The following is a 26,074-nucleotide window of genomic DNA, read 5'->3' on the forward strand; positions in this document are numbered from 1 at the left end:
GCCCGCGCGGCAGGCGGGTCCCGCCGACCGGGGAGAGCCTGGGTGGCCTTTCTGGTTGGCGGCGGCGGCTGGGCCGTGAGGGTCTCCCTATTGTGGTCGGGCTGCGGGCAGCTCGGGCAGGCCGCGGGCGCCATAGGTAGGTGCTGGGCGCGAAGGGCGCCCCGCGGGCCGGGCGGGCGCTGCGGCCTGCGCGAGGGTGCGCCCTTAACTCTCTAGGGCGGTGGGCCGCGGGCCGGGAGGCACGGAGGGGCGGGGCGGGGCGGGGCGGGTGAGCGAGCGTGAGGCGGGCCTGGCCACGCGGAGTCTTGGCCTTTGTGAAGTATTAGGGACGAGGGCCTGGGAGAGCGTGGGGCTGGGTCCCGCACGGCGGGGGAGTGGGACGGTGAGTTTCTGCGGTTGGGGGGCGGGCCCCGGGACCAGGTGGCGCCGAGGTCGGTCGCTCTCCTCCCGGGTTAACAGTCCGAGTGTAAAGAAACCCCTCACCCTGTGGGCCCGAAGCCTTAGCATTGCTTTCAGGCGGGAAAGGTATGAACATGGTAGTGCTTGCTTAGGACCCTGCGGGAAATCTGAGAAGTCGCCCAAGTCTTTTTCTCCACTTAATACTCATGGATTGAGTATCACACAGATACTCTGGATGTGGTTTTATTATAACAATGATCGTGGTAGAAATAAATGTCAGGGTGGCAACCTGTTGACAGTGATATCTGTCAAGTATCTCACGGACTTGGGTTGCTCATGGTAGGAATTTGATTTACCGTTGTTGCATGCTTGCATGTACCTTGTTACCCGATGCTCGATGCTCGGCAGTCCAGTCTAGTGCTGGTGACTGGGAGGCCAACCACTAGGACGGGACCCGCCGTTTCCTGGCAGCAGAATGGACTTCTCCGTCACCGGGCTATGGGCAACCCCCTCACGGGCCTTCGCTCACCAGAGGGAGTGAATGGTCAGTCGGTGGTGCTGCCTGTGAGTACAGGATGAGGCCCATTGGAGGATGACAAAAGGAATGGATGAGGTCATACTGCTGCTGGGTTGGGCGGGAAGCCGCAGCAGGAGAGGCTTGACCTAAAGGCAGCAGCCACGGCATTTGTAACTTATCACAGCTGTGCCTCCATGCCAGCCCAGTAAGCGGAGGGTGCTGTCCAAGTGTGTTGGTTTTATCCCCGTGTCAGGGATTCGGGGAAGCCTGCTTTAAGTCTGCTGCTGGCTTACTGTCCACTTGGCAAGCACGATTTGCATGTGTTCAAGCAGCGGAAGCAGTGGTGAGGCCCGCGGCAGGATGAACCATCCTTTGAGTTCTCCGTGGTCAGGCACTGTGTGGGACAGTTCCCCAATGTTGTTTTATAGTTTAACCATGGCCTTGGGGGTAGCAAACATCTGACTGGTTTGCCCAGTCATGGCCTGTTTTGTAGTTGCCCTCCCCTCCGTGGTGATCTCATCCAGCCTCCTGGCTTTAATGCCATCTCTCCTTGACATCTCCATCTCCAGCCCCAGCCTGCCATCTGAGCTGCAGCCTCAGCTTTCTGGCTGCCTCTTCCACATCTCTCTGGGTTACTTTGATGCTAAGTAGCCATGTGCAAACTTAAACACCCGATCTTTTTTTTAAAAAAATATATATTTTATTGATTTTTCACAGAGAGGAAGGGAGAAGGATAGAGAGCTAGAAACATCGATCAGTTGCCTCCTGCACACCCCCCACTGGGGATGTGCCTGCAACCAAGGTACATGCCCTTGACTGGAATCGAACCTGGGACCCTTCAGTCCGCAGGCTGATGCTCTATCCACTGAGCCAAACTGGTTAGGGCTAAACACCCGATCTTTACACCAAAACACACTTCATGCTGCCTTCACCACCTCAGTTCATGACAGCTCTGTTCTTGAGTTTGGAGCCACCTGGATTCTTCTCAGGCCTCCATACAACCTTCAGGACCATTTATCATCGCCTCCTGTTTAAGTTTGGTAATAAGCCTCTTAATTCTTCTTTTTGTTCTCACCCTTGCCCCTCTCCTCATGATTCTTTTACATTGCAAGGTAATGTAAAACTGAGGCAGTTATTGGAGCCAGCTTGTTTGGGTGGTAAAACAGCTCCGCCACTTTCTAGCTGTGTGACCTTGAGCAAGTTGCTTAACCTTTCTCAGTGCTGTGTGAGCACTGGTGAATATAAGTTCATGAAAGGCTTAGAAAAGGGTCCAGCTGAGAATTGGCTGCCACTGCTGTCCTTGGATCATGTGACCTCACTGCTTGGACTTTCCTGTCCAGTGGCCCATCTCAAAGATAAGAGCCAGAGTCCTGGTCTTGCTTGCGCTCACAGACTTGGCCTCCTCTCATTTCCCCTCAGCACACTGCTCTCACCTGCTACACCACACTCCTACCCCAGGGCCTTGTTCTTTGTGTGCTTGGAATGTCCCGTCCTCACACTCCCACTACCCACCTGACACTCTCCTTCCCTTCAGATGGACAATGGCTGTGAGGTCTTTACTGTCCATTCTTTCTGAAGCTGCCTTCTCTTTCTCAATTCCTTGCTTTATTTTCTCTTGAGCACTTATCAGTTTTTCTTAGTTGTTACTTGACCATCTCCTGCTAAAACGTGAGCTCTGTGGGGCAGGGTTTTGTCTGTCTGGTGTCCTCAGCATCTAGGATAGTGTGTGTGCCACATTGAAGGTGTTCGGCAAACACTTGTTGAATGAGTAGTGAAAGCTTGCCGAGGGAAAGTAAGGAACTTGTTCAGAACTGCCCCACTGTGGGGCTTTGCGCCTTGAGCTGCTGCCTCCTTGGGCTGGGCAGGTTTTCCTGATCTTCCAAGGAGCACACATTTTCTCTCCACAGCTCTCCAACCTCACCCTACGCACCTCTTCAAGGCCTCCTTCAGTTATTATCATTGACATCTTGGCTTTGTGCTTCTACATGGCTGCTTCTTAGCCTTTTAATATGGTAGTAGGCATTCCCTCTCCTATAGCCATTTGTCCTCAATCCCCCCATCTCCTTATGTCTTCTTCATTTTAGTTTTTTTTTTCCCTCCTCAAGAGTCACATTTGGCCCTAGCTCAAGTCTGGACAGAGACCTGCCAGGTTCTGAGGGTTTTGGTCCTGGTCTGATCTGTGTTCTGTAGCACTGGGCATGCTGACCTGCTTGTCCTTCTCTTAAAATGATCTTTCTTGGTTGCCAGGAAACTGGTCTTACTCTAATCAGTGTTCCTGGTGCCTCTGGTTGCAGCCTCCTCAGTGTTTACTTGCAGTTCAGTCTATCTGTCCTTATCTCTATGTGTTGCATTTCCTTCATCCTTAGCACCTTTGACAGACACATCTCTGGGGAGGTATTGTGTTAAATTACCATTGAAACCACAACAGTAAGGACATCTTAGAATCTTGGAAATAGAGTGACAGCAATGGTGATCATTGCCCTTCCAACTGTGTCCAGGTGGTGGGAACCTTCCTTGTCTCTTTGGTAGTGCCTTCCTCAGAGTAGACAGCCAGTATTTGTTCAAAGACTTGATTAAACAAGTCTCTGGTGTTTATGTTGTGCCACCTTCAAAATACAACCACCATACTCTGTCCCTTCACCACAAACTTTTTAAACATGTGATGTCTGCTGATTCCTGTCTATGCAACCAGTCATGCTGCCCTGTATATATAGGCATGCATGTGCGTATCTGCACCCTGTGCATGGCATATTTATGTGTGTGTCTGTCTGCACGGTGTATGCGCCTGCATGTGCTTTGCTCTGATGCTCAGGCCTCCTGCAGACCTCTGGGTTTTGGATTGCCCCTCTGAGCTGCCTTCTCAGCCTTATACCAGTCCTTTTGTCATGCTTCCTCTGGAGTGAAGCGTCTCAGAGCTGCGTCCTCAACCTTGTTCTTGGTCTGTGTTCCCTCTCTGGGCAGCCTTTCTTCTGTGGCTTTGACGACTACCACCTCTCGAATGTTCTGGCCCGTATTCTCAGGACCAGTTAGTTCCAGAGCGGTGACCTCAGCACCTGTTGGACAGGGCTCCTGCCCGAATGCTGAAACACATGCGTCCCTCCAGGGAAAGCCTCATTTGCTTTCAGTTCCCTCTTGTTTGTGCTCTCCACCTCTACCCAGTCAGCAGAGTGGTTAGTATGGTGTCTTCACTGTTCCTGAAGGCTCCTGTTCTTCTTTCACGCCTTGGCCCTCTGGCCTAGAGGACTCCTACCCCTTGGGCACAGGGACTGTGCCTGGTGCAGTGGTTAGCCTCTTTTCTCAAATAAGGATTAAACTGTGGCATGAGAGTCAACTCACCCTGTGTGGCTCCTCATTGCCCCCAGCATGGAGCCAGGCTCCAGATGGTACCTAGAACTCCCTGTGCCTTGGCTCCAGCTGTCTCCTGCAGCTGCCCCACCAACCCTGGCCTGGCTCCCTTCCCACAGCCACCACCCCTTCCTCTACTGGGAACAGAACCACGCCACCTCTGGCGACTTCAGCACGCTGCATCACTGTCCCGGTCCACGTGCCACCTTGTGGGCCCAGGAGAGCCCTGGGGTTCCAGGGTAGCAGAGCGCCCGGCCGTACCTCTGAGGCCCTAGTGCTGCAGAGTTGAGCTGAGGGTCTCGCGCTCACCCTCTGACTGACCCAGCCCTAGCAGGTGAGTAGATTGATGTTGCTCTGAAGGCCGGAGGGAGGCCACACACCTTATGTGTGCTCTGGAAAGGGCAGCCTTACACCACGTGCTTGCTTACCTAATAAACTGAGTTAGAATGCTGCGGTGCAGTTTAGTGTAGATGTTTTTTTAATCCTTTTGAGCCTTAAGATTAAATACTGTTTTTATGCTTCTGAAATAGGAACTGCAGTGGACAATTAATAAAATATTTAACTTTGGGCTTACTATCATTTAGGTTTTAAAGACATAAAGTAAAGGTAGTTTGTTATAAAGCTTAAAAGGTTCTCTTAGGCAGTATTTTTTTTTTTTGCTATACTGTTAAAAGCACTTGACTCTTGGTACCAGGGAAGCGGAAGGTTTCTGTCATTTGTGACGATGTTTTTAAATCTCTTTGCAGGTAGAAGAAGAAAGGTGCCACTTCGGCATGAAGACAGACTCGCTTAGTCGTCAGTCATTTAAGCTGAGTGCATTGTGATTTCCAATAATTGAGGCAGTGGTTCTAAAAGCTGTCTACATTAATGAAAAGAGCAATGTGGCCAGCTTGACTAAGCCGCCAGTGTGTGCAGCGCGGGCAGGACGGCACCGGGTCTCGACGGACTTGTGCATGTTAGCAGTATAGATTTATGTAAGGTTTTTAAAAACTGGTCTTTTAAAATAGTCTTAAACACTTTTACTATGGAGACATATGAGAGTCCCTCTCCTCTCCCGCGTGAGCCCGCAGGAGAAGTGGTGATGGAGAAACGTGCTTGCCCCCTCCAAGCGCTGCCCCGTGAACAGTCTCCACCACCTCCCCTGCAAACGTCCAGTGATGCAGAGGTAATGGACGTTGGCTCTGGTGGTGATGGACAGGCCGAACCCCCTGCTGAGGACCCACTCAACTTCTACGGAGCTTCTCTTCTCTCCAAAGGATCCTTCTCTAAAGCCCGTCTCCTCATAGACCCGAACTGTAGTGGCTACAGCCCGCGCACCGCCCGGCACGCACCTGCGGTCCGGAAGTTCTCCCCTGACCTTAAGTTGCTTAAGGATGTAAAGATTAGTGTGAGCTTTACCGAGAGCTGCAGGAGTAAGGACAGGAAGGTGCTGTACACAGGAGTGGAGCGCGATGCTCGCGCCGAGTGCAGTCTGGCCCTTAGCCCTGTCAGTGGAGACATGCATGCTTGTCCCTTTGGCGGGAGTGTTGGTAATGGGGTAGGCATAGGGGGTGAGAGTGCTGATAAGAAGGATGAGGAGAATGATCTGGATCAGGAAAAGAGAGTGGAGTATGCAGTGCTCGATGAGTTAGAAGATTTTACTGACAATTTGGAGCTAGATGAAGAAGGAGCAGGCGGGTTCACGGCTAAAGCAATCGTGCAAAGAGACAGAGTGGATGAAGAGGCCTTGAATTTCTCCTACGAGGTATGTCGGTGACCTCTCCTTTGGAGTCCTCTTAACAAAACCCAAAGAGAGGTGTTTGGGAACAGCAGCATCTTTTGTAAGCTGATGTTGCAGAGGAAATAAAGTTCATATGAGGTGGAAAAGGGATAGCTATAAAGAGTGCACATTTTTAAACTAATGAAAAGTTTGGCTGACACATCAGCCTTTTACCAACCTGAGTTGGAAAGTGCTGCTGAGATGTGCTCCCTGATGGTGTGTGTACCTGGACCAAGCCTTTTGGCTTCAGTGTGTTTTTTTTTGTCCCGTTTGTTTTTCAGATGATCATGCACCATAAAGGCACATCTAGGTCCCATCGAGAGTGCCTCATTTCTGTGTCCGTTCTCACTAGTGTTGTTAAACTTGCCTGTGGTGCAGGACTGTAGGTGCCGGGGCTGTAGTGTCTGAACAGTATGTTTTGCAGGATGATTTTGACAACGACGTTGATGCTCTGTTGGAAGAGGGCCTTTGTGCTCCCAAAAAGAGGAGAGTGGATGAGAAATATGGAGGAGACAGCGACCATCCATCGGATGGAGAGACAAGTGTGCAGCCAATGATGACCAAGATTAAAACAGTGCTCAAAAGTAAGTTGGGTAAAAAGTAGTGAGTGTTTGCAGGGCAGCGAAGAGCAGGTTTGAGTGGTTTTTGGATACCAGATGACAGTCTCGGCATGCTTTTGAGGGCAAGATAATCTTGTCTTGCCCTCAAATCGATGAAGGGGAAACGGACAAGAAACAAGGACGCACCCAGAAGCACTACCACCCAGGTGCAGATCGTGGTGTGTGCTGTGGAAACCACAGAGAAGCTAGTGTCTTGCAGAGGAACTGAGAAGGGACTTCTGATGGGGTGGGGAGTGGACCCCTGAGGAGGGGACATTGGTGTGTTCTGGGAGATGACAAGACAGGCAACCAGTGTGTGTGGAGGTCGAGGCCAGAGGTGGGTGCTCAGCATGGTGGTAGGTGAAAGTCATGGTCCAAGTTCTAGACTCTGTTGCTCTCGGGAGAAGTCATTAGAAGCAAGCAGTTGTACAAAACAAAACAAAACATGGTAGAATAAATCTTATTGTGGCATAATTGCTCTCAATAAAAATGCTAAATCTAATTTGTGGGGTTTTTTTTGTTTATATTTAATTCTCACCCTAGGATATTTTTTCCATCATTTTTCAGAGAGAATAGAAAGGGAGGGAGGGAAGGGGGAAGAGAGAGTGAGAAACATCAATATGAGAGAGACACATCCACTGGTTGCCTCCTGCACTCGCTCGGACATGGGGTGAGGGGCAAACCTGAAACCCTTGACGCTGAATCAAACCCCGGGACCCTTTGGTGTGCGAGATGATGCTCTAACCACTTAGATACCCCGGCCACGGCTGGTTTTTAAAACAGATTTAGAAATATGTTGTATTTTTAAAGATTAAAAGGATGCTGATAACTTGGGAAAAAAATGGATCTTTGTAGCTGGAGGGAGAAAAAAAGCAGACAGATATTGTTACACAATTTTTATCTAAAAGTACAGCTCCTGTGGCTGCAGCATGGCACGTGTATTTCAGATAGGCAGGGTGGGAGCTCCTGGTGTACAGGTGGAGCTGTTCTAAAGGTGCAGGCAGTAGGATTTACACTTGGATTTGAGGACAGGGTGGAGAGCAGTAGGGAGACGTCCAGAGGTTTTTTTTAATTGTTTTTTTAAAATATATTTTATTGATTTTTGACAGAGAGGAAGAGAGAGGGATAGAGAGTTAGAAACATCGATGAGAGAGAAACATCGATCAGCTGCCTCTTGCACACCCCCTACTGGGGATGTGCCCGCAACCAAGGTACATGCCCTTGACCGGAATCGAACCTGGGACCCTTGAGTCCGCAGGCCGACGCTCTATCCACTGAGCCAAACCGGTTTCAGCGACGTCCAGAGTTTTGTTCGCGCCGCTGCTTTGCCAATGCAGTGCCAGTCTGAGAGGAGTCTGTCAGTTTCTGTCCTGACGGCACCTCTGAGTGTTCAGGTGGAGATGTAGGGCTGGGCATTTGGACAGCAGAGGGGCGGAAGAGATGCATGGGGACTCAGGTGGGCAGACAGGTGACACCTTAGTCTGAGGTGCATGGTACAGAAGGTGATGAGGTGTGATGGGAGGAAATTGAGGGGTAGGTTGTATGCAGTCTCCTCTGGCTATGTAGTGGATGTGTCAGTGGTGGGCAGGTGTGTGTCTGCCCATGTTGACTAGTGGTTGGAATAGGTTAGGTTCACTGATTGCAGACGGAGATGAACTTGGGTCTCAGCTTCTGAGAATGGGTTGAGGGGCAGTGTTCACCTTGGTGCCTCTGGCAGGTTTGCTTTGTGCTCTTTCTGTGGTTTCAGCAGCCTCATTCTGAGCAGGTAAAGTTGTGTCCGTCCTGAGCAGTGCACAGGCTAGCAGTATGCCTGGCCACTCTACCTACCTGCTTGGGCACTGGCTTTCCCTCTGCATTCTTCTCCATCTAGCAGCCTGGTTGGCAGTGGTGCCTCCCGCCCAGGAGTTGTAGCTTGCTCCTCCTGCTTACAGACTGCATATGAGCAGCATGTGAGCTCTTCAGACAGCCGGTGCAACTTTATGACCACTCATTGTTATAAATGAGTGGCCTGGATGCACCTGTGGTCCCATATTGTGCTTGGTTTGTATTTCATTTGATGTAAGGCAGCTCTTTGGCCTGGCTCATCAGGGAGAGTGCCTGATAGGGTTTGTGCACTTCTGACCTGCAATACTCCCTTCCAGGCGCTGTCCTGACACCAGCTGTCCAGGAGGTGCTGGGAGGTGCCAAGCAACGGACAGGGCTGGGATAGGCTCTGTCTGGAGATGGGGCACTTCCCTACTTGCTTAGTTCTAGAGGTTCTTTTCAATATTTGGTCCATTTTACTGTTTTTACCTGCCTTATGTCATAATTAAAAAAAAAAATCCCAACAGTTTTTGTGTTTTTCAAGTGATTGTAGGATGTTCTTCTATGCAGGTCGTGGCCGCCCACCTACAGAACCATTGCCTGATGGGTGGATCATGACATTCCATAACTCCGGAGTCCCCGTGTACCTACACAGAGAGTCTCGGGTGGTCACCTGGTCCAGGCCGTACTTCTTGGGAACGGGAAGCATACGGGTATGGGATGCATCAGTCCTGAATTTAGTCTTGCAAATTCGCAGATAAGAATGTGCACACATTGCATCATAGCCAAGCTGAGGCAGGTGAAAGACATCGGAATTCAGACTTTTGGGGTTATCCTTATAATCGATTACAATTTTACTATCCACAGAAACATGATCCTCCTCTGAGTAGCATCCCCTGTCTGCATTACAAGAAAATGAAGGACAACGAGGAAAGGGAGCAAAACAGTGAGCTTTCCCCTAGTGGGGAGGTGTCCCCTGTCAAGCCCCTCAGTCGATCTGCAGAGCTGGAGTTTCCCCTGGAAGAGCCTGACTCCATGGGGGCCGACACGGGGCCCCCAGATGAGAAGGACCCATTGGGGGCTGAGGCTGCCCCTGGGGCCCTGGGGCAGGTGAAGGCCAAAGTTGAGGTGTGCAAAGACGAATCAGTTGGTAAGTTTCCAGAGTGAATTCTTTCCGTTTCGCTGCCTTGTACTATCTGCGGGGCTGCCACTACATTCTGTGGAGTCCCCTTCCTTCTGCTGAAGACCATCTGTTCTTAGTTATGTCTGTGAGGAAGGGACTGCTGGGGACCTCTGTCTACCCACAACATGTCTGGAAAGGCCCATCTCCCTGTTCTTTGGAGAACCTGCCTAGGGCCCACTCCAGGCCCCTGCTCCTGGGCTCTGTAGGGCCCATGTGGCCAGTGCTCTCATGGAGATGGCTATTAGTGCAGGCTGACCTTTTTCTCTAGTCACTTCTATGTTCTTTCCTGAAGTTTTGCTTTTTTTAGTAGGATGTATTCGATGTGGCGTTTTGATTTATCTTTTATGTACTCAGAACGGGCTGCTTCAATCCACGGACCCATTGTTGGGAAACTGTCACTATTCTGTGGGCATTTCACACTTAAATCCTGCAATTGTGGGCGTGTGTTGGTGTTTTTCACTATCTCTTCTGTCTTTTAGCTTAGTTTCACCCATTCAAATTTTAACATTTTAATTAAAACAAATTTTTATTATTACTTTTTAAAAGATACATTTTTACTAGAGGCCTGGTGCACAAAATTCATGTACTCGGGAGGGGGGAGGGGTCCCTCAGCCTGGCCTGAGCCCTCGGGGGATCTCTGACTGACAGCTTAGGCTCACGGGAGAGGCGCTCTCCCTGTGGGAGTGCACTGACCACTAGGGGGCAGCTCCTGCATTGAGTGTCTGCCCTCTGGTGGTCAGTGTGCGTCATAGTGACTGGTCGTTCTGCCGTTCAGTTGATTTGCGTATTAGCCTTTTATTATTTTGGATTAATTTCAGAGAGGGAGAGAGAGATAGAAACATCAATGATGAGAGAGAATCATTGCTCTGTTGCCTCTTGAAGGCCCCACACGGATGGAGCCCAAAACCTGAGCATGTACCCCGACCAGGAATTGAACCATGACCTCCTGGTTCATAGGTCGATGCTTAACCACTGAGCAACACCGGTTGGACTTGTATTATTACTTTTAATCCTCACCTGAGGACATGCTTAGAGAGAGAAGGTGGGGAGGGAGGGAGAGAAACATCAATTGGTACGTGCCCTGACTGGGGTTTGAACCCACAACCCTTTGATGCACAGGACAACACTCAACCAAGTGAGCCACTTGAGCTGGGCTACCCATTCAAGTCTTAGTTGTCTCTTTAGTCATGGCAAACTGTTTAGCCCATTTTTTTTGATGTATTTATTTTTTATTTTTACTGATTTCAGAGAGGAAGGGAGCGGGAGAGAGAGAAACATCAATGATAAGAGAAAATCATTGATCAGCTGCCTCCTGCACTTGCCCTACTGGGGATTGTGCCTGCAACCCAGGCATGTGCCCTTGACTGGAATCGAACCTGGGACCCTTTAGTCTGCAGGCTGACGCTCTACCTACTGTGCAAAACCAGTTAGGGCTTTTGATGTTTTTTGAATTGATTTCAGAGAGAGGAAAGGAGAGGGAGAAAGGGATAGAAATATCAATGATGAGGGAGAATCATTGATTGGCTGTCTCCTGCATGCCCCCTACTGGGGATTGAACCCACAACCCAGGCATGTGCCCTGACTTGGAATTGAACCATGACCTGGTTCATGGGTCGACGCTCAACCACTGAGCCACACTGGTTGGGTTGAATCTTTTTCAAAGAGGACTTTGCCTTTTTAGGATTTCTGATTGTGTGTATTGCTGCCTGGCTTGTCCCATAACTATTCCATGTAAGGAGCCTTAGAAGAGCTAGGGAGATGGCTTCTGGGGGATGGGGGAGAAACAGCATGCTGGTTAGAGCCTTGGACATCTGGGGAAAGGCAGAGTCTCAGTGGTCCCCGGGTTCCCCCGATGGATGGATCTCAGTCTCCCCTCAACCTGTCTGTCTGGTGTTGCCTTCCTCCCTCATGCAAGCCGGCTTCCTTTGTCTTCTGTGGGCGTGTCAAGGCTTTTCTCTGGGACCTAGCTGGAAGGGAGCTCTCCCTTTGAGACAGTGCTTTATTTTTTTTGTACTATCTTTTATGCACGTGTAAATGATTGTGTTTCTGTTTTTCTAAAACACCTCCCTCCCACTTCTAACCTCATTCTCCTGTGAGAGGTGACCACTGGTACTTCCAGACTCACTTCTCTGCATTCGTATGCAAAGAAGTACTAGTTTCAGTTTATAATTAAGTAGGTGCAAGTATGTTTTTTGTAGCCTTTTGTTTTAAAAAGCTACATCTCAGTGTACATCTCAATCTTCCTACACGGAACTCCTCTCTCCACCTTCTGCTGGCATTGCTCTTAGGTCTGGGCATGAGCCATGGTATACTTGAGTGCTAGGAGGCAGGCAGGAAACTATTGAGGCTGCTGGGAACCTCTAGGAAGTCCAGGGGAGAAGGGGATAATAGTAGGTGTAACAGTAAAAGTGGGAGGCCCCTGGAAACTTCATTGAATGGTGCGGGGGTGGGTGGGTAGAGTACTCAGCTGCGGCAAGGCACCTGCATGAGCTGTGGGGCTGAGCCAGGGACCAAGTGGGGAGAGGCATGTTGAGTATCCAGGCCTAAGCTGCCTGGGTGTGTCACTGAATTTGGAGGCTGCCAGCGTGGCTGGAGGGGAGAGCAAGCAAGATGGGCAGTGGGTGCAAGGCTCCCCTGCCTGCTGTTGGCAGTTAGGTACCTGTTTTGATGGGCTCTGAAGGCCATCTGATTTTTTTTTTAAAGCTTTCTTTTTTAAAAAATCCTTGTTCTTACTCCAAATTAACTAAAAGAACATCCCAGGAGTTTGTTCATAAGGACCTTTCAGAATAATTTGAGCTGGCTGCTTGAAGGGACCCCATTCTTTGCTTTCCATGCCCTTCAAAAGGAACACGGAAAGAGCAGTGGGTACTGCGTGGTGGGATCTGTCTGGTGGCAGCCCATCACTGTCCAATTCACTGGACAGAGGAAACGACGTACATTGACAATTAGTAATATGGTTCGCTGGTAAATCTTACATAGATCTTGAAGAATTTCGGAGCTACCTGGAGAAGCGTTTTGACTTTGAGCAAGTTACTGTAAAGAAATTCAGAACTTGGGCCGAGCGGCGGCAGTTTAACCGAGAAATGAAACGGAAACAGGCGGAGTCTGAGAGGCCCATCCTGCCGGCCAATCAGAAGCTCATTACTCTATCTGTGCAAGATGCACCCACCAAGAAAGGTGAGTGGGGCTTGTAAATTGTAACATTGGCAGACTGGTTATATTGTTATTTTTCATTTGATGTTCTTAAAATGGATACCTTGTGTGTGAGTTGCATTTTAATTGAAAGCTTATGTTTACCCTATGAATGCAGAATTCCAACACATTCATGGCAGTGAGCCTCTAATTCAATGACTTGGTAACTTGGATGGTGCCAGGTTCCGAGTGCTAGCTTGTAGTAGGGTCCTCGCACTGTTGTTGAGATGGTCCTTCTTGTCACAGAATTTGTCATTAACCCCAATGGGAAATCCGAGGTCTGCATCCTGCACGAGTACATGCAGCGTGTCCTCAAGGTCCGCCCGGTTTATAATTTCTTTGAATGTGGTAAGTTTGACCTTCCTCGTCTCAGTACTGAAGTCACACACCTCACTTTGATCATGGCTGGGGAGATGGGAACTGGCTGTTAGTTGGGATAGAAATGAAAGGGAAGGACAAGGAGAAGGATATTGCAGATAGGCAGTTCATTTTTATGGGAATGTGTCCAGACTAAGGGTTACTGTTTCTGCTTCCCCTTTTATTGTTCACACTCCACCCTCCCTCTTCTTCCTTTGTTTCTTGCTCTTTGAGGAAGGCCTCCCACTGTCTCCAGGTTCCCCGAGGTGGATGAAGGAGCTTCAGGCCTGCCCTTCCCATTAGCTGTCTCCTGTCCATCCTTGTCACGTCCTTGAAAACCAATTTTTCTTCCCCTTGGAAGCCAGAACCTAGGAATTACTCATTGCTTTTCATGTTTCTGTGGCTCACTACATCTGTGCATCCCTGCCCCTCACAGCACTCAGTCTTTCACAGACATTGGTCCCTGTTCCTCGAGGTTCTGCCTCTGACCTCCAGCTCACTATCCCGTGGTTCCCCTTCCTTGAAATTTTCCTGGTGTGTTCTCTGCCTGCTGACCATCTCAGCCCCATCTCATGCCTCAGGGAGTCCTCAGGTCTCTGTCTTCCAGCAGCAGTCTTGGCCCCATCTTGTCTGCTGGTGTGAGCACATTGTGTGTGTGTGTGTGTGTGTGTGTGCGTGTGCACGCTGGCTTTTAATGTCTTGGCAAGTGTGTTTTAAAACAGTAATTTTAATTTTAAGAGAATCCAAGTGAGCCTTTTGGCGCCTCGGTGACCATTGATGGTGTGACCTATGGATCTGGAACTGCAAGCAGCAAAAAACTTGCGAAGAATAAAGCTGGTAATGTGCCTGCTTAGATGTCAGAGCCCCATGCTACCCACTGTGTTTGCTCCTCCTCTTGGTTGGGGAGGGCTGAGCAACAGGGGTGGGAGTGGTGTGGTTGGGGAAAATCCATTTTATTTCTGTAATTATCTATTTTGATTTTTAAAAATTATGTGCTCATTGGGAAAGATTCAGACATAGAAAGTAAAACCTGAGAAATAAAAGTAGAAAGTCCCTTCTTAACTCGTTGGCAGCCAGGCTGAAATCTCCCACCCTTTTCCTCCCTACTCACAGAGCTGACTGGGCTGCACTAGGCACATGCTGTAGGGTGGGTTTGTATTTAAATGGAGCAAAATGTGGGCATGCTAGGAAATGAGAAACAGGTGAGTCAGCATGCTATTGGCATTCTCTTTGAGTGGTTTTGACATTTGTGAGGACGATTTCCTGAGTCCTTCAAACTGCACATTTGGGACTACCACTCACTGAACACAGTAGATCCAGGGGAAAGCTTTTTTTCTGGTTAAAACCCATTGCTCTTTTTGACCGTGTATGTGCTGTTCACTTTTGTGCTCGGCACTAGTAGTTGTTGGCATTCTTTTCCAGAAGCCATTTGCCCCAGCTCAGGGCTATTTGGCCTCTTAGGAGTGGACCACATTGCAGGGTAGGTGTTGGTGCACCCCAGACTCTGGTACCCAATGGCCGATTCTTGAGGTTTCTACCATTCCCATTGTCTTCTAGAGCAGCTCTGCCCTTCACAGAATGTGACGTATGTCAGTTTTGTTCAAGTCTCACTAGGTCTCGGGTCAGTTTAAGTGTTTTGGCTCATGGGACTTAGCGTTTCCCTTGGTGTTGCTTTCTTTCGATGGTGTATGCTGAATACAATTGGAATAATACATTACTGTCTGTCCTTCTTCTGTGAGGCTGTGCTGGGCTCATACAGTGCGCCCCGTTCTCTAGGAAGGCCTGTTGTCCATTTTTGAGAAATTCTGTCAAAAGACTTTTTCTTTTTTTAAATCCTCAACCAAGGATATTTTCCCATTGATTTTAGAGAGAATGGAAGAAAGACGGAAAGACAGAACTATCCATGTGAGAGAAACACATGGATTGGTTGCCTCCTGCATGAGCCCTTGGGTTGATGCTCAACCACTGAGCCATACCGGCTGGGCCCAAAAGACTTTTTCAGCTCAACAGGCTGGGTGTTACCGAAGTCATGGAGCAGTTAACATAGAGCAAGGCCCAGCATGGGGGGTGGAGACATTCTGGTGGCAGAACCCTGCTGCACTCCTCCCCATGAGCGGGGACCCACTTTTTCTGCCCAGACCCTAGCTTCTCTTTAGACACCTGCACTTGGATGTCTTGCTAGTACTATAACCCTACAGGACCAGACTGTCACACATCCCTCCCCCCTCCCTCAGTGCCCCACATTCCCATGCCATTGGTGAGTGGCAGCCTTGCTCATTTGGCACCTATGCTCAACATGGAGTCATCCCTGTGCTCTGTCCTGCAGACGGTTTTTCCAGAGAATCCATCTGGTCTGGCTGCTTCTCCCTGCCACACACATGTAGCTTACTCAGTTTGCAGTTCTCCCTACTTGGTCCAGGTTCTGCTGAGCCATTTGCCTCCATGTCACATGAATCCTCTGACATGCACATCTCTCCCTAACTTGCTACAAGTGCCTCAGGGCCAAATTGCCTCTCACTGCCTGCTTTTCTTAGGGTGTGCTGTCTCTGTCTCTAAAAGTGCTGCTGCTCCCTAGGGCCCTTGCTCCCCTGAGTCGTGAGGTCCCTGGTCCTGCAGAGGAGCCAGTGTGAAGCTTGCTCTGCAGCTGGAAAGCAGGCTGGGCCTAAACCTCATCCTCAAGATTTCTCTTTTCATAGCTCGAGCTACGCTGGAAATCCTCATCCCTGATTTTGTTAAACAGACTTCTGAGGAGAAGCCCAAAGACAGTGAAGAGCTTGAGGTGAGTGTCATGACTGTCCTGTTTGGAACTGCAGTTCTCAACTCAGCCTGCCCTGTCAGTGCAGGGTGTGCTCAATGATATAATCATTCAAGGTGATATTGTTTGTTTATATTTTATAAAAGGGGAAACTTGCTTATCTTTGTGCAAGCACAGGAAAGAAATGTCATTTTTGTCCCCTGTGTCTTGTAATTGGTAGCAGGAAGTTGCTTGTGAGCAATAAATGTATTTGGAAGTAAATCAGCTCTCTCCTTATAGTAGATCTGTGGTGGGAATGAACCTTTGAGGCAGGGTCTACAAAAGTTAAATTAGTCTTATATTAAGAACCATGTAAAACTACTTGTGAACTTTTTTTTTGGTAAATCTGTTAATGTGATTTGTAACAAGGGCTTTTTCAAACTCTGAAGAGTTTGAAACAAAGAACTTTATTGATACATAATTTATATGCCATGAATTTTATCCTTTTAAACTACAGTTCAGTGGCTTTTTGTATATAATCATCACAACAACCTAACCTTAAAAATTTTTAGCAATGATTCCCAATTCTCCCCATTCCCTAGCCCTCAACACTAATTAGAAGCCACTAATATACTTGCTGTCTCTGGATTTGCCAGTTGCTATCTCTGGATTTGCCAATTCTGGATATTTTCATAGGAATGAAATCACTTATGCGGTCCGTTGTGACTGGCTTCTTTCACTTAACATGCTGTGTTACTTGTGGATCTTATTAGATTGAGAATGTTTACTTCTACTCCTGGCTTGCTAAGAATTTTTACCAGGAATAGATGTTGGATTTTCTCAGATAGTTTTTCTGTGTCTATTGAGAAGATTGTGTGTCTTTTGTCTTTTACTTTAATAATATGGTGATGTATTACATTGATATTTGAATGGTTTTTTTTAAGCTGTTATATTTTATTTATTTTTAAACATCCAGACATGCCCCAATAGGGGATTAAACCTGCAACCAGGTATGTGCCCTAATTGGGAACTGAACCGGCAACCTTTTGTTGCACAGGACAGTGCTCATCCAACTGAGCCACTCCGGCTGGGCTGTTTTTTTAAAAATATATTTTATTGTTTTTTTACAGAGAGGAAGGGAGAGGGATAGAGAGCTAGAAACATCAATGAGAGAGAAACATCGATCAGCTGCCTCCTGCACATCCCCCACTGGAGATGTGCCCGCAACCAAGGTACATGCCTTTGACCGGAATCGAACCTGGGACCTTTCAGTCCGCAGGCTGATGCTCTATCCACTGAGCCAAACCGGTTTCGGCTGGGCTGATTTTGAATGTTAAACCAACTTTGCATTCCTGGGATAAATCCCACTGGTCATGATGTATCTTTTTTTGTTGTTAATCCTCACCTGAGGATATTTTTTCCATTGATTTTTTTAGAGAGATTAGAAGGGAAGTGGGGACAGGGGAGGTGGGGGGAGAGAAACATCGATGTGGGAGAGACACATTGACAGGTTGCTTCCCTAATATGCTCCAACTAGGGGCGGGAACGAACCTGCAACCAGGTACGTGTCCTTGACGGGAAATTGAACCCATGACCCTTTGTTGCACTGGTCAACACTCTAACCAGTGAGCAACACTAGCCAGGGCAATGTATAATTACCGTATTTTTATGTATCGCTGGATTTGGCTTGCTAGTATTTTATTGAGGACTTTTTGTAGCTATATTTATTTAGAAGGGATACTGATCTGTAGTTTTCCTGTATGTTTTTGTCTAGTATTGGTATGGGGTAATACTGGCCTCAAAGAATGAATTGGAAAGTGTTCCTCTTCCATTGTGTGGAATAGTTTGTGAAGGATTGGTATTAATTTTTTAAACATTTGAGAGAATTTACCTGTGAAACCACTGGGGCCTAGACTTTTCTTTGAAGTTATTTAATTACTAGTTCAATCTTTTTACTTGTTATACATCTATTCAGATTTTTTTATTCCTTCTTGAGCTAGTTTTGGGACATTGTATCTTTCTGGAAATTTTTAAATTTGATGTAGGTTATGTAACTCATTGATATTTCTTTTTCTTGTCTTATTATTTTGGCTATAATTTTGAGTACAGTGCTGAGTAGCAGTAGGGAGTGTGGACACCCTTGTCTTGTACCTGATCTTAGGGGAAGTATCTAACCTCTTGCCAATGAGTATGATGTTAGCTGTCAGGTCATTTCATCAGATCAAGGAAGGTCTCTTCTATTTCTTCTTTGTTGAGTGTTTTTATCATGAAAGGGTGTTGGATTTTGTCAAATGCCTTTTCTGTATTTGTTAACATTATAAGGTTTTCTTTGTTAATATAGTGGATTATGTTAATTGATTTTTTAAAAAATGCATTCCTGGGCCCAGGCTTGTGTGGCTCAGTTGGTTGGAGCATTGTCCCATGCACCAAGGGGCCGCAGGTTTGATTCCCCGTCAGGTCATCTATCCAGGTTGGGATGCATGTGGGAGGCAGTCGATTGTTGTTTTTCTCTTCTTCTCTCTCTAGAATCAAAGGAAAAAGCGTGTCCTTGGGTGAGAATTAAAATTTAAAAATGCATTCCTATGATAAGTCCTACTTGGGTGTGATATACATTTTTTTTATGTTAATGGTTTCAATTTGCTAATACTGTTTAGGATTTTTACACCTGGTTTGTGAGGGATTTTAGTTTAATTTCTGGTACGTTCATGGTCTGGTGTTAATATCAGGGTACTACTGCTCAGCATCATAAAGTGAGTTGGCAATTGTTCCCTCCTCAGATTTTTTGAAAGAATCTCTATAGAATCAGTGTCATTTTTCCCTCTTAAATGTTTGGTAGTCACCACTAATGAAGCCATTTGCACCTGGAGTTTTCTTCGAGGAAAAGTTTTTAGCTACAAATTCAATTTCTGAAATAGAATAGGGCAGCAATTTTCAAACAGTATGCTGCAAGAATTTTTAAAACATGCAGTACCTGATTATTTAGTCAGGGGCACTGACTTCTTTTCCCATAGATTGTCAAATAAAAAAATGACAACAGCCATACAACAATACAACAATAACCCTCCAGTGTGAATGAATTAAAATCATACTTTTTTTTTTAATTTGGCAAAAAATATATTTTTGGAGTGACACAGAATTTTAGTCATTAGCTTATGTATTCCATGAGATGAAAAAGGTTGAAAATCGCTGGAATAGGGCAATGCAGGTAGTTTGCATTTTTCAGGGATTGGTCTGTTTTATCTAAATTTTTAAACTTATGGGTCTTGGGTTATCTGTGGTGTTCTTGGGTTCTCATGGTTCTTCACTGTCCGTTGGGCCAGTCACCTGGACTCTTGCTCTTCTCATTGGGTCACTTCTGCCCTTTGCCTTTGCTTTCTTGAGTTGAGAGTACCTACACTCCCCTGGCAGGTTAACCATCAGTAACATGTGGCCATGGCTACTTGGTAATTGTGGTGTTGACCTTTGGCAGAGGCTGTTGGGTATTTTGGGGCTTCTTAGCGTGGGCTTGCGTGTGTGTGTGTGTGTGTGTGTGTGTGTGTGTGTGTGTGTGTGTGTTGGCTTTAGCTCTGTCAGGAGGAACCTGGAGCTGTAGGGTTCGTAAGTTCTCCACCTGCTCAGCCTCATTACAGGTCCATAGCCCAGGTGCTGACTACTGGTTAGAAAGTTAGTCCTCACAGGCTGAATGAGAAAACCAGACATTGCTGATGTGTTGGCTGCCTGACCAGCCATTAAGGATGGCCCCAGAGCCTTACATCTTGGTGAGTAACTTTTCCTGGAAACTGATCCACAATGATATGGGCACTTGAGATGGAGGCGTCTTGTGGGGACCTGTGAGAAAACAAATAGCCAGATGATAGCAAGAGGATTTCCTGTTCACAGAATCAACAATACTCTTCAGAAACAGTGCCTTCCTTTCCTCTACTCAGTCACAGTGAGCCTGTCTCCTCACTGAAGGAAGTGGAGGTAGAGGAACCCCACCTCCCTGCTCAGAGCAGAGGGGAGGGAGATGGGGAGAACGCCACGTGGAGATGGGAGTTATGCTTCCACAAGCCACCAGAAGCTGGAAAAGTCAAGGAAGGCTCTGCCTTGGGAGGCTTCAGAGGAGCAGGGGCCTGCTGACACCTTGACTTCCGGCCTCCAGAAGTGAGAGAAAGTTAATTTCTGTTGTTTTAAGCCACCCAGTTTGTGGTACTTGGTTTTGGCAGCCCCAGGAGACTGACACAGCCCCCACTGGGGAAGTGAGCCTTGCTCCTGAGTGGCATCCATTCACCAGGGGGCGGCTCCTGTCTCTGTTGTGCAGAACTTTCCTTTTTTCCTTGATTGGTTAAGTGGTTTCTTGTTAACCCTTCTTTAACCTTTCTATTCTTTGGTCGCAGTGATCACTTTACAATCCAGGACGACATTTGTGCTTATGACTAGAGCCCGACCTGGCACTTTGTAGCCTTCGGGGAGAATTAGAGTGCAGCTTTTGCTTTGCTTACCTTCTCTTTTCTATAATCTCACTTATGATGATGTTCATGTTTTTCTCCAAAGGTTATTTATCTTTAGATTTCAGACTAATTATGTGAAGTCTGAAGATTCAGGTTCAGAAAAGGCTATGCGGGCTGGCTAGCTATGCAGCCCAGGTTCTCACTGCACCAGGGTCTTTCACCCCACCCATGCCCTCTCTCCAGCCTGGTGTGGGGCAGCTACTCGTCCTTGTCTCAAGAGGGCCAGCTGGGCAGTGAAGTGGGGGGTGCGAGGTGCTCTGTGAGGTAATAAGGAGGACAGTAAGCCTCTGGGGGAAGCAGACAGCATGGGGAGCAGCTCTGCCAGGCCAGTACTTAGGAGTGGCTGCTTTGTTTTGTAGTATTTTAACCACATCAGTATCGAGGACTCGCGGGTCTACGAGTTGACCAGCAAGGCCGGACTGTTGTCTCCCTATCAGATCCTCCACGAGTGCCTTAAAAGGTAGGGTGGGAGTTTCCCGTCCTAAGTCTGGTCGGGGGCTTCTGTTTGGGTGCCCAACATCCTTACTGGCTGTTGATCCTGACTCAAAAAGCATTGCTAAGGCCCGAGAGCCTGTTCCCTGCGTGCACAGAAGCTTCTGCCTGGCGGTCCATCAGAGAGCCCCATGGGATCAGGTTGGGTGTACTTGGAGAACCTCACTCTCCAGCTGAGAAGCAGTTTTGGGAAAAGGGTTGGCATTGTCTTGAGAGAGCCCTTAACTTTCTGGAAGCAACTGTTTCCTCCTCCTCAGCTGATGTCACCTGTTGTCTTTGTTTTTTCTTAGAAACCATGGAATGGGTGACACATCCATCAAGTTTGAAGTGGTTCCTGGTAAAAACCAGAAGAGTGAATATGTCATGGCGTGCGGCAAGCACACAGTGCGCGGCTGGTGTAAGGACCCCATCTTCTCCTCCTTGCCCCCCACCATGCTGGCAGATGACCACTGGGGGATGTTGCCTTGCTGCCACCCCGACCTGTGGTCTCTCTGGGAGTTTGAGCTCCTTTGCCTTGGTCCCCAGTCACTGCCCTACTGTTGCTCCCGAGCTCCAGCTGTGGGAACCGGCTGCCTCCAGTTTTCTCCACCAGCATCTCACGTCAACATCTAAAACACAGTCAGCCTGAGGCTCGACTTTGGTAGTCCTGTCTATGCTGTCTCTGTCTTCTCTCTCCTGGGCTAGGACTGGTCATTCTGGTTAGGCCATGTGTTCCCCTCTTGCCATCTCTGCCCCCTACAGTTCTTGGTCCCTGTGGTCGATGCTGCTCAAACAGCAGCAGAGTCTCCACCCTGCTATGTTCTGCATTCCTGTGCTGGGTGTGTGCTGCCCCTCTGCCTTCTGGTCTGTGTGCACTACCTGTGCTCTTGACCTAATGTGAGTTTTGAAATGACTGCCTTTTAAAATATAACTTTATTTTAAAAGAAAAATTTGTGTTATTACTATATACACAAAACAAATGCTGTATAAATTAGAAGGTAGTGCACAAGTTGACCCTGGGAAAATTCAGAACCACGTTGAGACCTGGTGTGCCTTGTACTCCAGCAGACACCGGTCCCACTGAGAAGTGCTGCTAAGCAGGTGGGTGGAGCTTGAAATAGAAGAGGAATCCTGGTGCCAGGATTCTCTCCTCCAAGCTGGGAAGCCCTGTCTGAAAGTGTGGCTGGCCTGGGCCTTCGGGGAAAACCCTCCTCCTTTGCCTCCTCCAAGGAACCTGAGGCCACATGCTTCATGACACCTCATTGCTGCTTGATAGTGTGTCTGGAAATATGGGGTTGTGGTGGGAGGAAGGACTCTTAAACTGTGTGCTTGATCATGTGCTGACCTAGAGCCTCTGATGGGCTGTTCTGTGAAGTGAGATGGGGTGGGTCCTGGTCTGGAATTGGTGAGGTGCTTGTGCTCAGCTTGGTTGGTGGAGCACTTCTCATCGGCTTCCTGTAGAATGTGCTCTCAGCTCGCGGGGGCGGGGGGCGGGGGCAGATGAGCTCCTTTTTAGGCAAGGTGACTATTATGGATAGCTGGATGTTTGTGACCCCCTCTCTGCGTATCCTTCCCCTCTTCACAGGTAAAAATAAGAGAGTTGGGAAGCAGTTAGCCTCTCAGAAAATCCTTCAGCTCCTGCACCCACATGTCAAGAACTGGGGGTCTTTACTACGCATGTATGGCCGTGAAAGCAGCAAGATGGTCAAACAGGTAACGGGACTTTTCTCCCATGTACCTTGGAGTACATGCTTGGGGTCCCACTGTCACAGGGATAGAGTCAAGCAGCTCTGCTCTTGTTCATGGCTACCTTTCTTGGGTTCTCTGCTGGGCTCTTTCTGTGACTTTGTTGGGGTGGGTCATCCTGCCCAAGGGGACTGGGCCTGGCTCCGGCAGTGTGGGGAGGAGACTAGAGCAGCAGAAGTGCAGATGTGAGTGCTGCCAGCCCTGAGACCTTAGTCTAGTGATGGGAGGCCTTATGCTAATTTGAGGCCACACAGTGGCTGAGGGAGAGTGAGCATGCAAGGGCAGCTCTCTTGGCTATGAGCACAGTTACTGAGCTTTAATTAATTCAACAGCCTGTGTGTCATTTGTTTCTGCTACTTTTGCCAAGATCTTGAGATTTAAACCAATACCTTTAGGTAGATCGCAGATAATTGGATGACAGATGCTTTGTTGGGTGGAGGGAAGTACTAGGAGGTGAGTGTTTACATTTTTAATTTCTCCCCTGATGTTTATAGAAACGCTCTGGGTTATCAGCACCCCAGTAAGTAGAGGGATGGTCAGTGTAGAGTTGGGGACTACAGGTGATGGTCAGTGTAGAGTTGGGGACTACAGTCTGAGGGTCTACCTTGTGATCCAAAGATCACAAGGTAGACCCTCAGACCATCCCTGAAGATGCTCTTGCTCTGGGCATGATAGGCAGGGTGAGGGAGGTGAAGGGTCCCCAACTTGCTTAGAGGATCCCCAGGATATGTGTTTTTGAGAAAACTTGGATGCAGTGCACATGAAACTTACCTTGCCTTTTATATATGCCTGCCTTCTGTGTATCCTCTCGGGCTAAGGTTGAAGGAGGGAAAGCCCACTTTGGCCCATGGGTGGGAACCTTTCCTAAGCTGGAGGGCGAGGGGTCAAGCCTGGGAACAGCCCAGCATGCGGCTTTTGGAAGACAGGTGGGGTCTGGCACCCCAGATACAGTAGTTGTCCTGAGAGATGGAGGGGCTTAGGACAGTTGGATCTTGCACTGAAAGTCAATTGATGGCCTCCCAGCCTAGGTACCACTTCAGTCAGAGTGTTCTGGGCACAGCAAGTCTGGCTGACTGCTATTATCTAAGGCAGTGTCTAGCTTCCTTGGGTCTGGACAGGGGTAGAAACAGCTGGGTACCAGGGTGCTTTTTTCCCAGAGCAGGTTGTGGCTTTCTGTCCACTGAGGATGGGGCAGTGGGGGGCAGCACAATGTTCTCTGCACAGGTTGAGGGTGGGGCAGCTGGTGTGGGGTCCAGGGCAGACCTGAGATGGAGGCACTGTGCTCCCCAGGAGACCTCAGACAAGAGTGTGATCGAGCTGCAGCAGTATGCCAAGAAGAACAAGCCGAACCTGCACATCCTGAGCAAGCTGCAAGAGGAGATGAAGAGGCTCGCCGAGGAGAGGGTGAGCACAGGCCATGGCTCCTCCATCCCCTTGCCCCCAAGGCAGGGGAGGGTACCAAGATGTGTCACACTATGGCTACTGCGGGGGGGAGGGGAGGTGGAAGCTGTCCCATAGGAACCCATCACTGGCAGTGCCCAGGCACCTGAAAAGCCATCCAGATTAGATTTGCTTTTCCTTGAGCTTCAGCATTCTTGATACTTATGCTAAATCCCTATTTTATATAATTAAGTTAGAGAGCTGGCAGCCCTGGCTTGATAGTGGTTGTGAAGGGCCCAGCCTCTTGTACACTGACTTCCAGTGCTGGCTGTTTGAGGGCAGGGAGGTGCACTGGCCAGCCCTCTGCCCCCTCCCCCCACACACTCAGGGTCCTTTTGGGTGACAGGCTGCCATCCTGGACTTCTTCCTCTTGGAGTCCTTAGCAGTTCTGAGGAAGGAGTATGTTTCACAGAACGCAGGTAGGGCTCAGTCCCCATGCAGTTTCTAAAGCCACCCATTCAGGGGGCCTCTGGGCTCAGATCTTTTCAGCTGTGGTATCAGCCTGGGCCTGTATAAACCCTGAAGGACGTGTCTGTTGTCTTTGTGGACCTTTTGGGTCCAGGGGATGCCTCACTGCTGCCCTCAGGTAGGGGTGAGGCGAGAGACCCACTAGGGGCGTATCCCTGGTGGCTGTAACCTCCTTGGCTCTTCATTTTTGACTGTGTCCTGATACCCAGGGAATATGTACTCTGATGGTGTCCAGGGTTATCCTCCCATCCAGGCCCCTGACCGGCCCACTCCTCAGGTCTTTATTCTTTCCAGCCTGAAATCGCAAAGCACGGGTGCCCTCCTGCTCCAGAGGCTGCCTGGCACCAGTGTTGGGCTCACTCCCCACCCACCCATCTCCCTCTGGTACCTCTTGCCTAAAGCTGGGCTGCAACATGTTCCCACCTCACTGGCATCTCTGACCTTCATTGTTTTTCTAGGAGGAGACGCGAAAGAAGCCCAAGATGTCTATTGTGGCATCTGCTCAGCCTGGTGGCGAGCCTCTGTGCACTGTGGACGTGTGAGGAGGTGGTGGACCAGGCATGGGGGCTGCCAGCTCTGTTGCCAGGAAGACCATGCACTGCTCACTCTGCAGCCTCTCATCTCCAATCTAAGTTCCTCCCCTGCAGCCACATGTCTGAGGCTGGGGCCAGAGGGGTGGGGCTCCAGTGTATGGGGACAGCCAGGGCCACATTCTACTATACCGTTTCCTTGTGGGCCACCCACAGGTCTGAGTGGACGTGTTCAAGCATCAGCTCATCCTGCCTGTGCAGGTGGAAGCTGAGCTTGGAGATGACCTATGCTTTTACAGATTTGCTGCAGACTGGTTTTACGAATATTTTCATGAATTTTAGTATGTAACATGCACTGACAAGAAATGATAGTTGGATGACAGATGAAATGAGAAGTGATGGCCGAGTGCTATGGCGCCCTGTGCCTAGGGCTCCTGCAGGCCACTGCAGGGACCTGGTCAGAAGGCGCATGTTGGCACACCATCCCCTTTCCTGCCTCCTGTGTTTTCCCTTTTTTTCTGAAAATGTTATAACAGGAAAGAGTATTTCAGACCTTTTCGGTTTAAAATAAACACAATTTTAGTATCAGAACTATTTTTCAGAGATAGCAGGTAAATCATCAAGGTGATTATTTTTCAGCCAGTGTGTTTCTGCCTGGCTTGTTCCCCAAGCCCTGAGCTGGGTTGTGATCCATTTTTCCAAGTCTTTTAAAAATTAAATATTTTTTATTGATTTGAGAGAGAAAAACAATCAATTTGTTGTTCTACTTATTTATGCATTCATTGGTTGATTCATGTATGTGCCCTGACCAGGGATCAAACCCACAAACTTGGCATATCATATCCGGATGATGCTCTGACAAACTGAGCTATCCACCCGGTCAGGGCCTTCTGACTAAGTCTTAATGCCCTAAAAACACACCTTAGATACCTAGGATGGTTGCCTTCACTGGCCTTTGGCAACTTTTTACTAAAGATTTTTGCACAGTCAAATCCCTCTGTCCACCCTTCAGTTTTTAAAGCTTTTATGATATTTTAGCAT

At 48.5% G+C, this 26,074-nt stretch overlaps 1 protein-coding gene across 5 annotated transcripts; it reads left to right on the plus strand.

Moving 5' to 3' along the window:
- On the plus strand, window positions 1–25,988 carry DGCR8 (DGCR8 microprocessor complex subunit). 5 transcript variants are annotated; one of them, XM_079762520.1, is made up of 15 exons: window positions 3–136; window positions 4,381–4,595; window positions 5,008–6,005; window positions 6,445–6,604; window positions 8,993–9,135; window positions 9,290–9,572; window positions 12,585–12,782; window positions 13,044–13,145; window positions 13,893–13,991; window positions 15,851–15,933; window positions 20,738–20,838; window positions 21,161–21,267; window positions 22,435–22,562; window positions 23,886–23,999; window positions 24,962–25,988. In XM_079762520.1, exons 3-15 carry the CDS (start codon window positions 5,286–5,288, stop codon window positions 25,043–25,045), a joined length of 2,322 nt encoding a protein of 773 aa, XP_079618646.1. In that variant the 5' UTR covers window positions 3–136; window positions 4,381–4,595; window positions 5,008–5,285; the 3' UTR covers window positions 25,046–25,988. The 5 variants fall into 5 exon arrangements, with proteins under 5 accessions (XP_079618645.1, XP_079618646.1, XP_079618648.1 ...); XM_079762521.1 differs by lacking the exon at window positions 3–136 and adding an exon at window positions 366–382; XM_079762519.1 differs by lacking the exon at window positions 4,381–4,595 and having other exon boundaries at window positions 1–136.
- Window positions 25,989–26,074: the final 86 nt, after the last annotated feature.

This window comes from Cnephaeus nilssonii (genome assembly GCF_951640355.1).
Source record: "Cnephaeus nilssonii genome assembly, chromosome: 22".
Classification (NCBI taxonomy): Eukaryota; Metazoa; Chordata; class Mammalia; order Chiroptera; family Vespertilionidae; genus Cnephaeus; species Cnephaeus nilssonii.

Excerpts from the sequence above, each read along its gene's own strand:
- DGCR8 (XM_079762519.1), top strand. The coding sequence starts at position 5,286 with ATGGAGACATATGAGAGTCCCTCTCCTCTCCCGCGTGAGCCCGCAGGA. Across the intron at positions 9,136-9,289 it reads TGGGAACGGGAAGCATACGG|AAACATGATCCTCCTCTGAG; the intron begins GTATGGGATGCA and ends TACTATCCACAG. Across the intron at positions 22,563-23,885 it reads GCAGCAAGATGGTCAAACAG|GAGACCTCAGACAAGAGTGT; the intron begins GTAACGGGACTT and ends TGTGCTCCCCAG.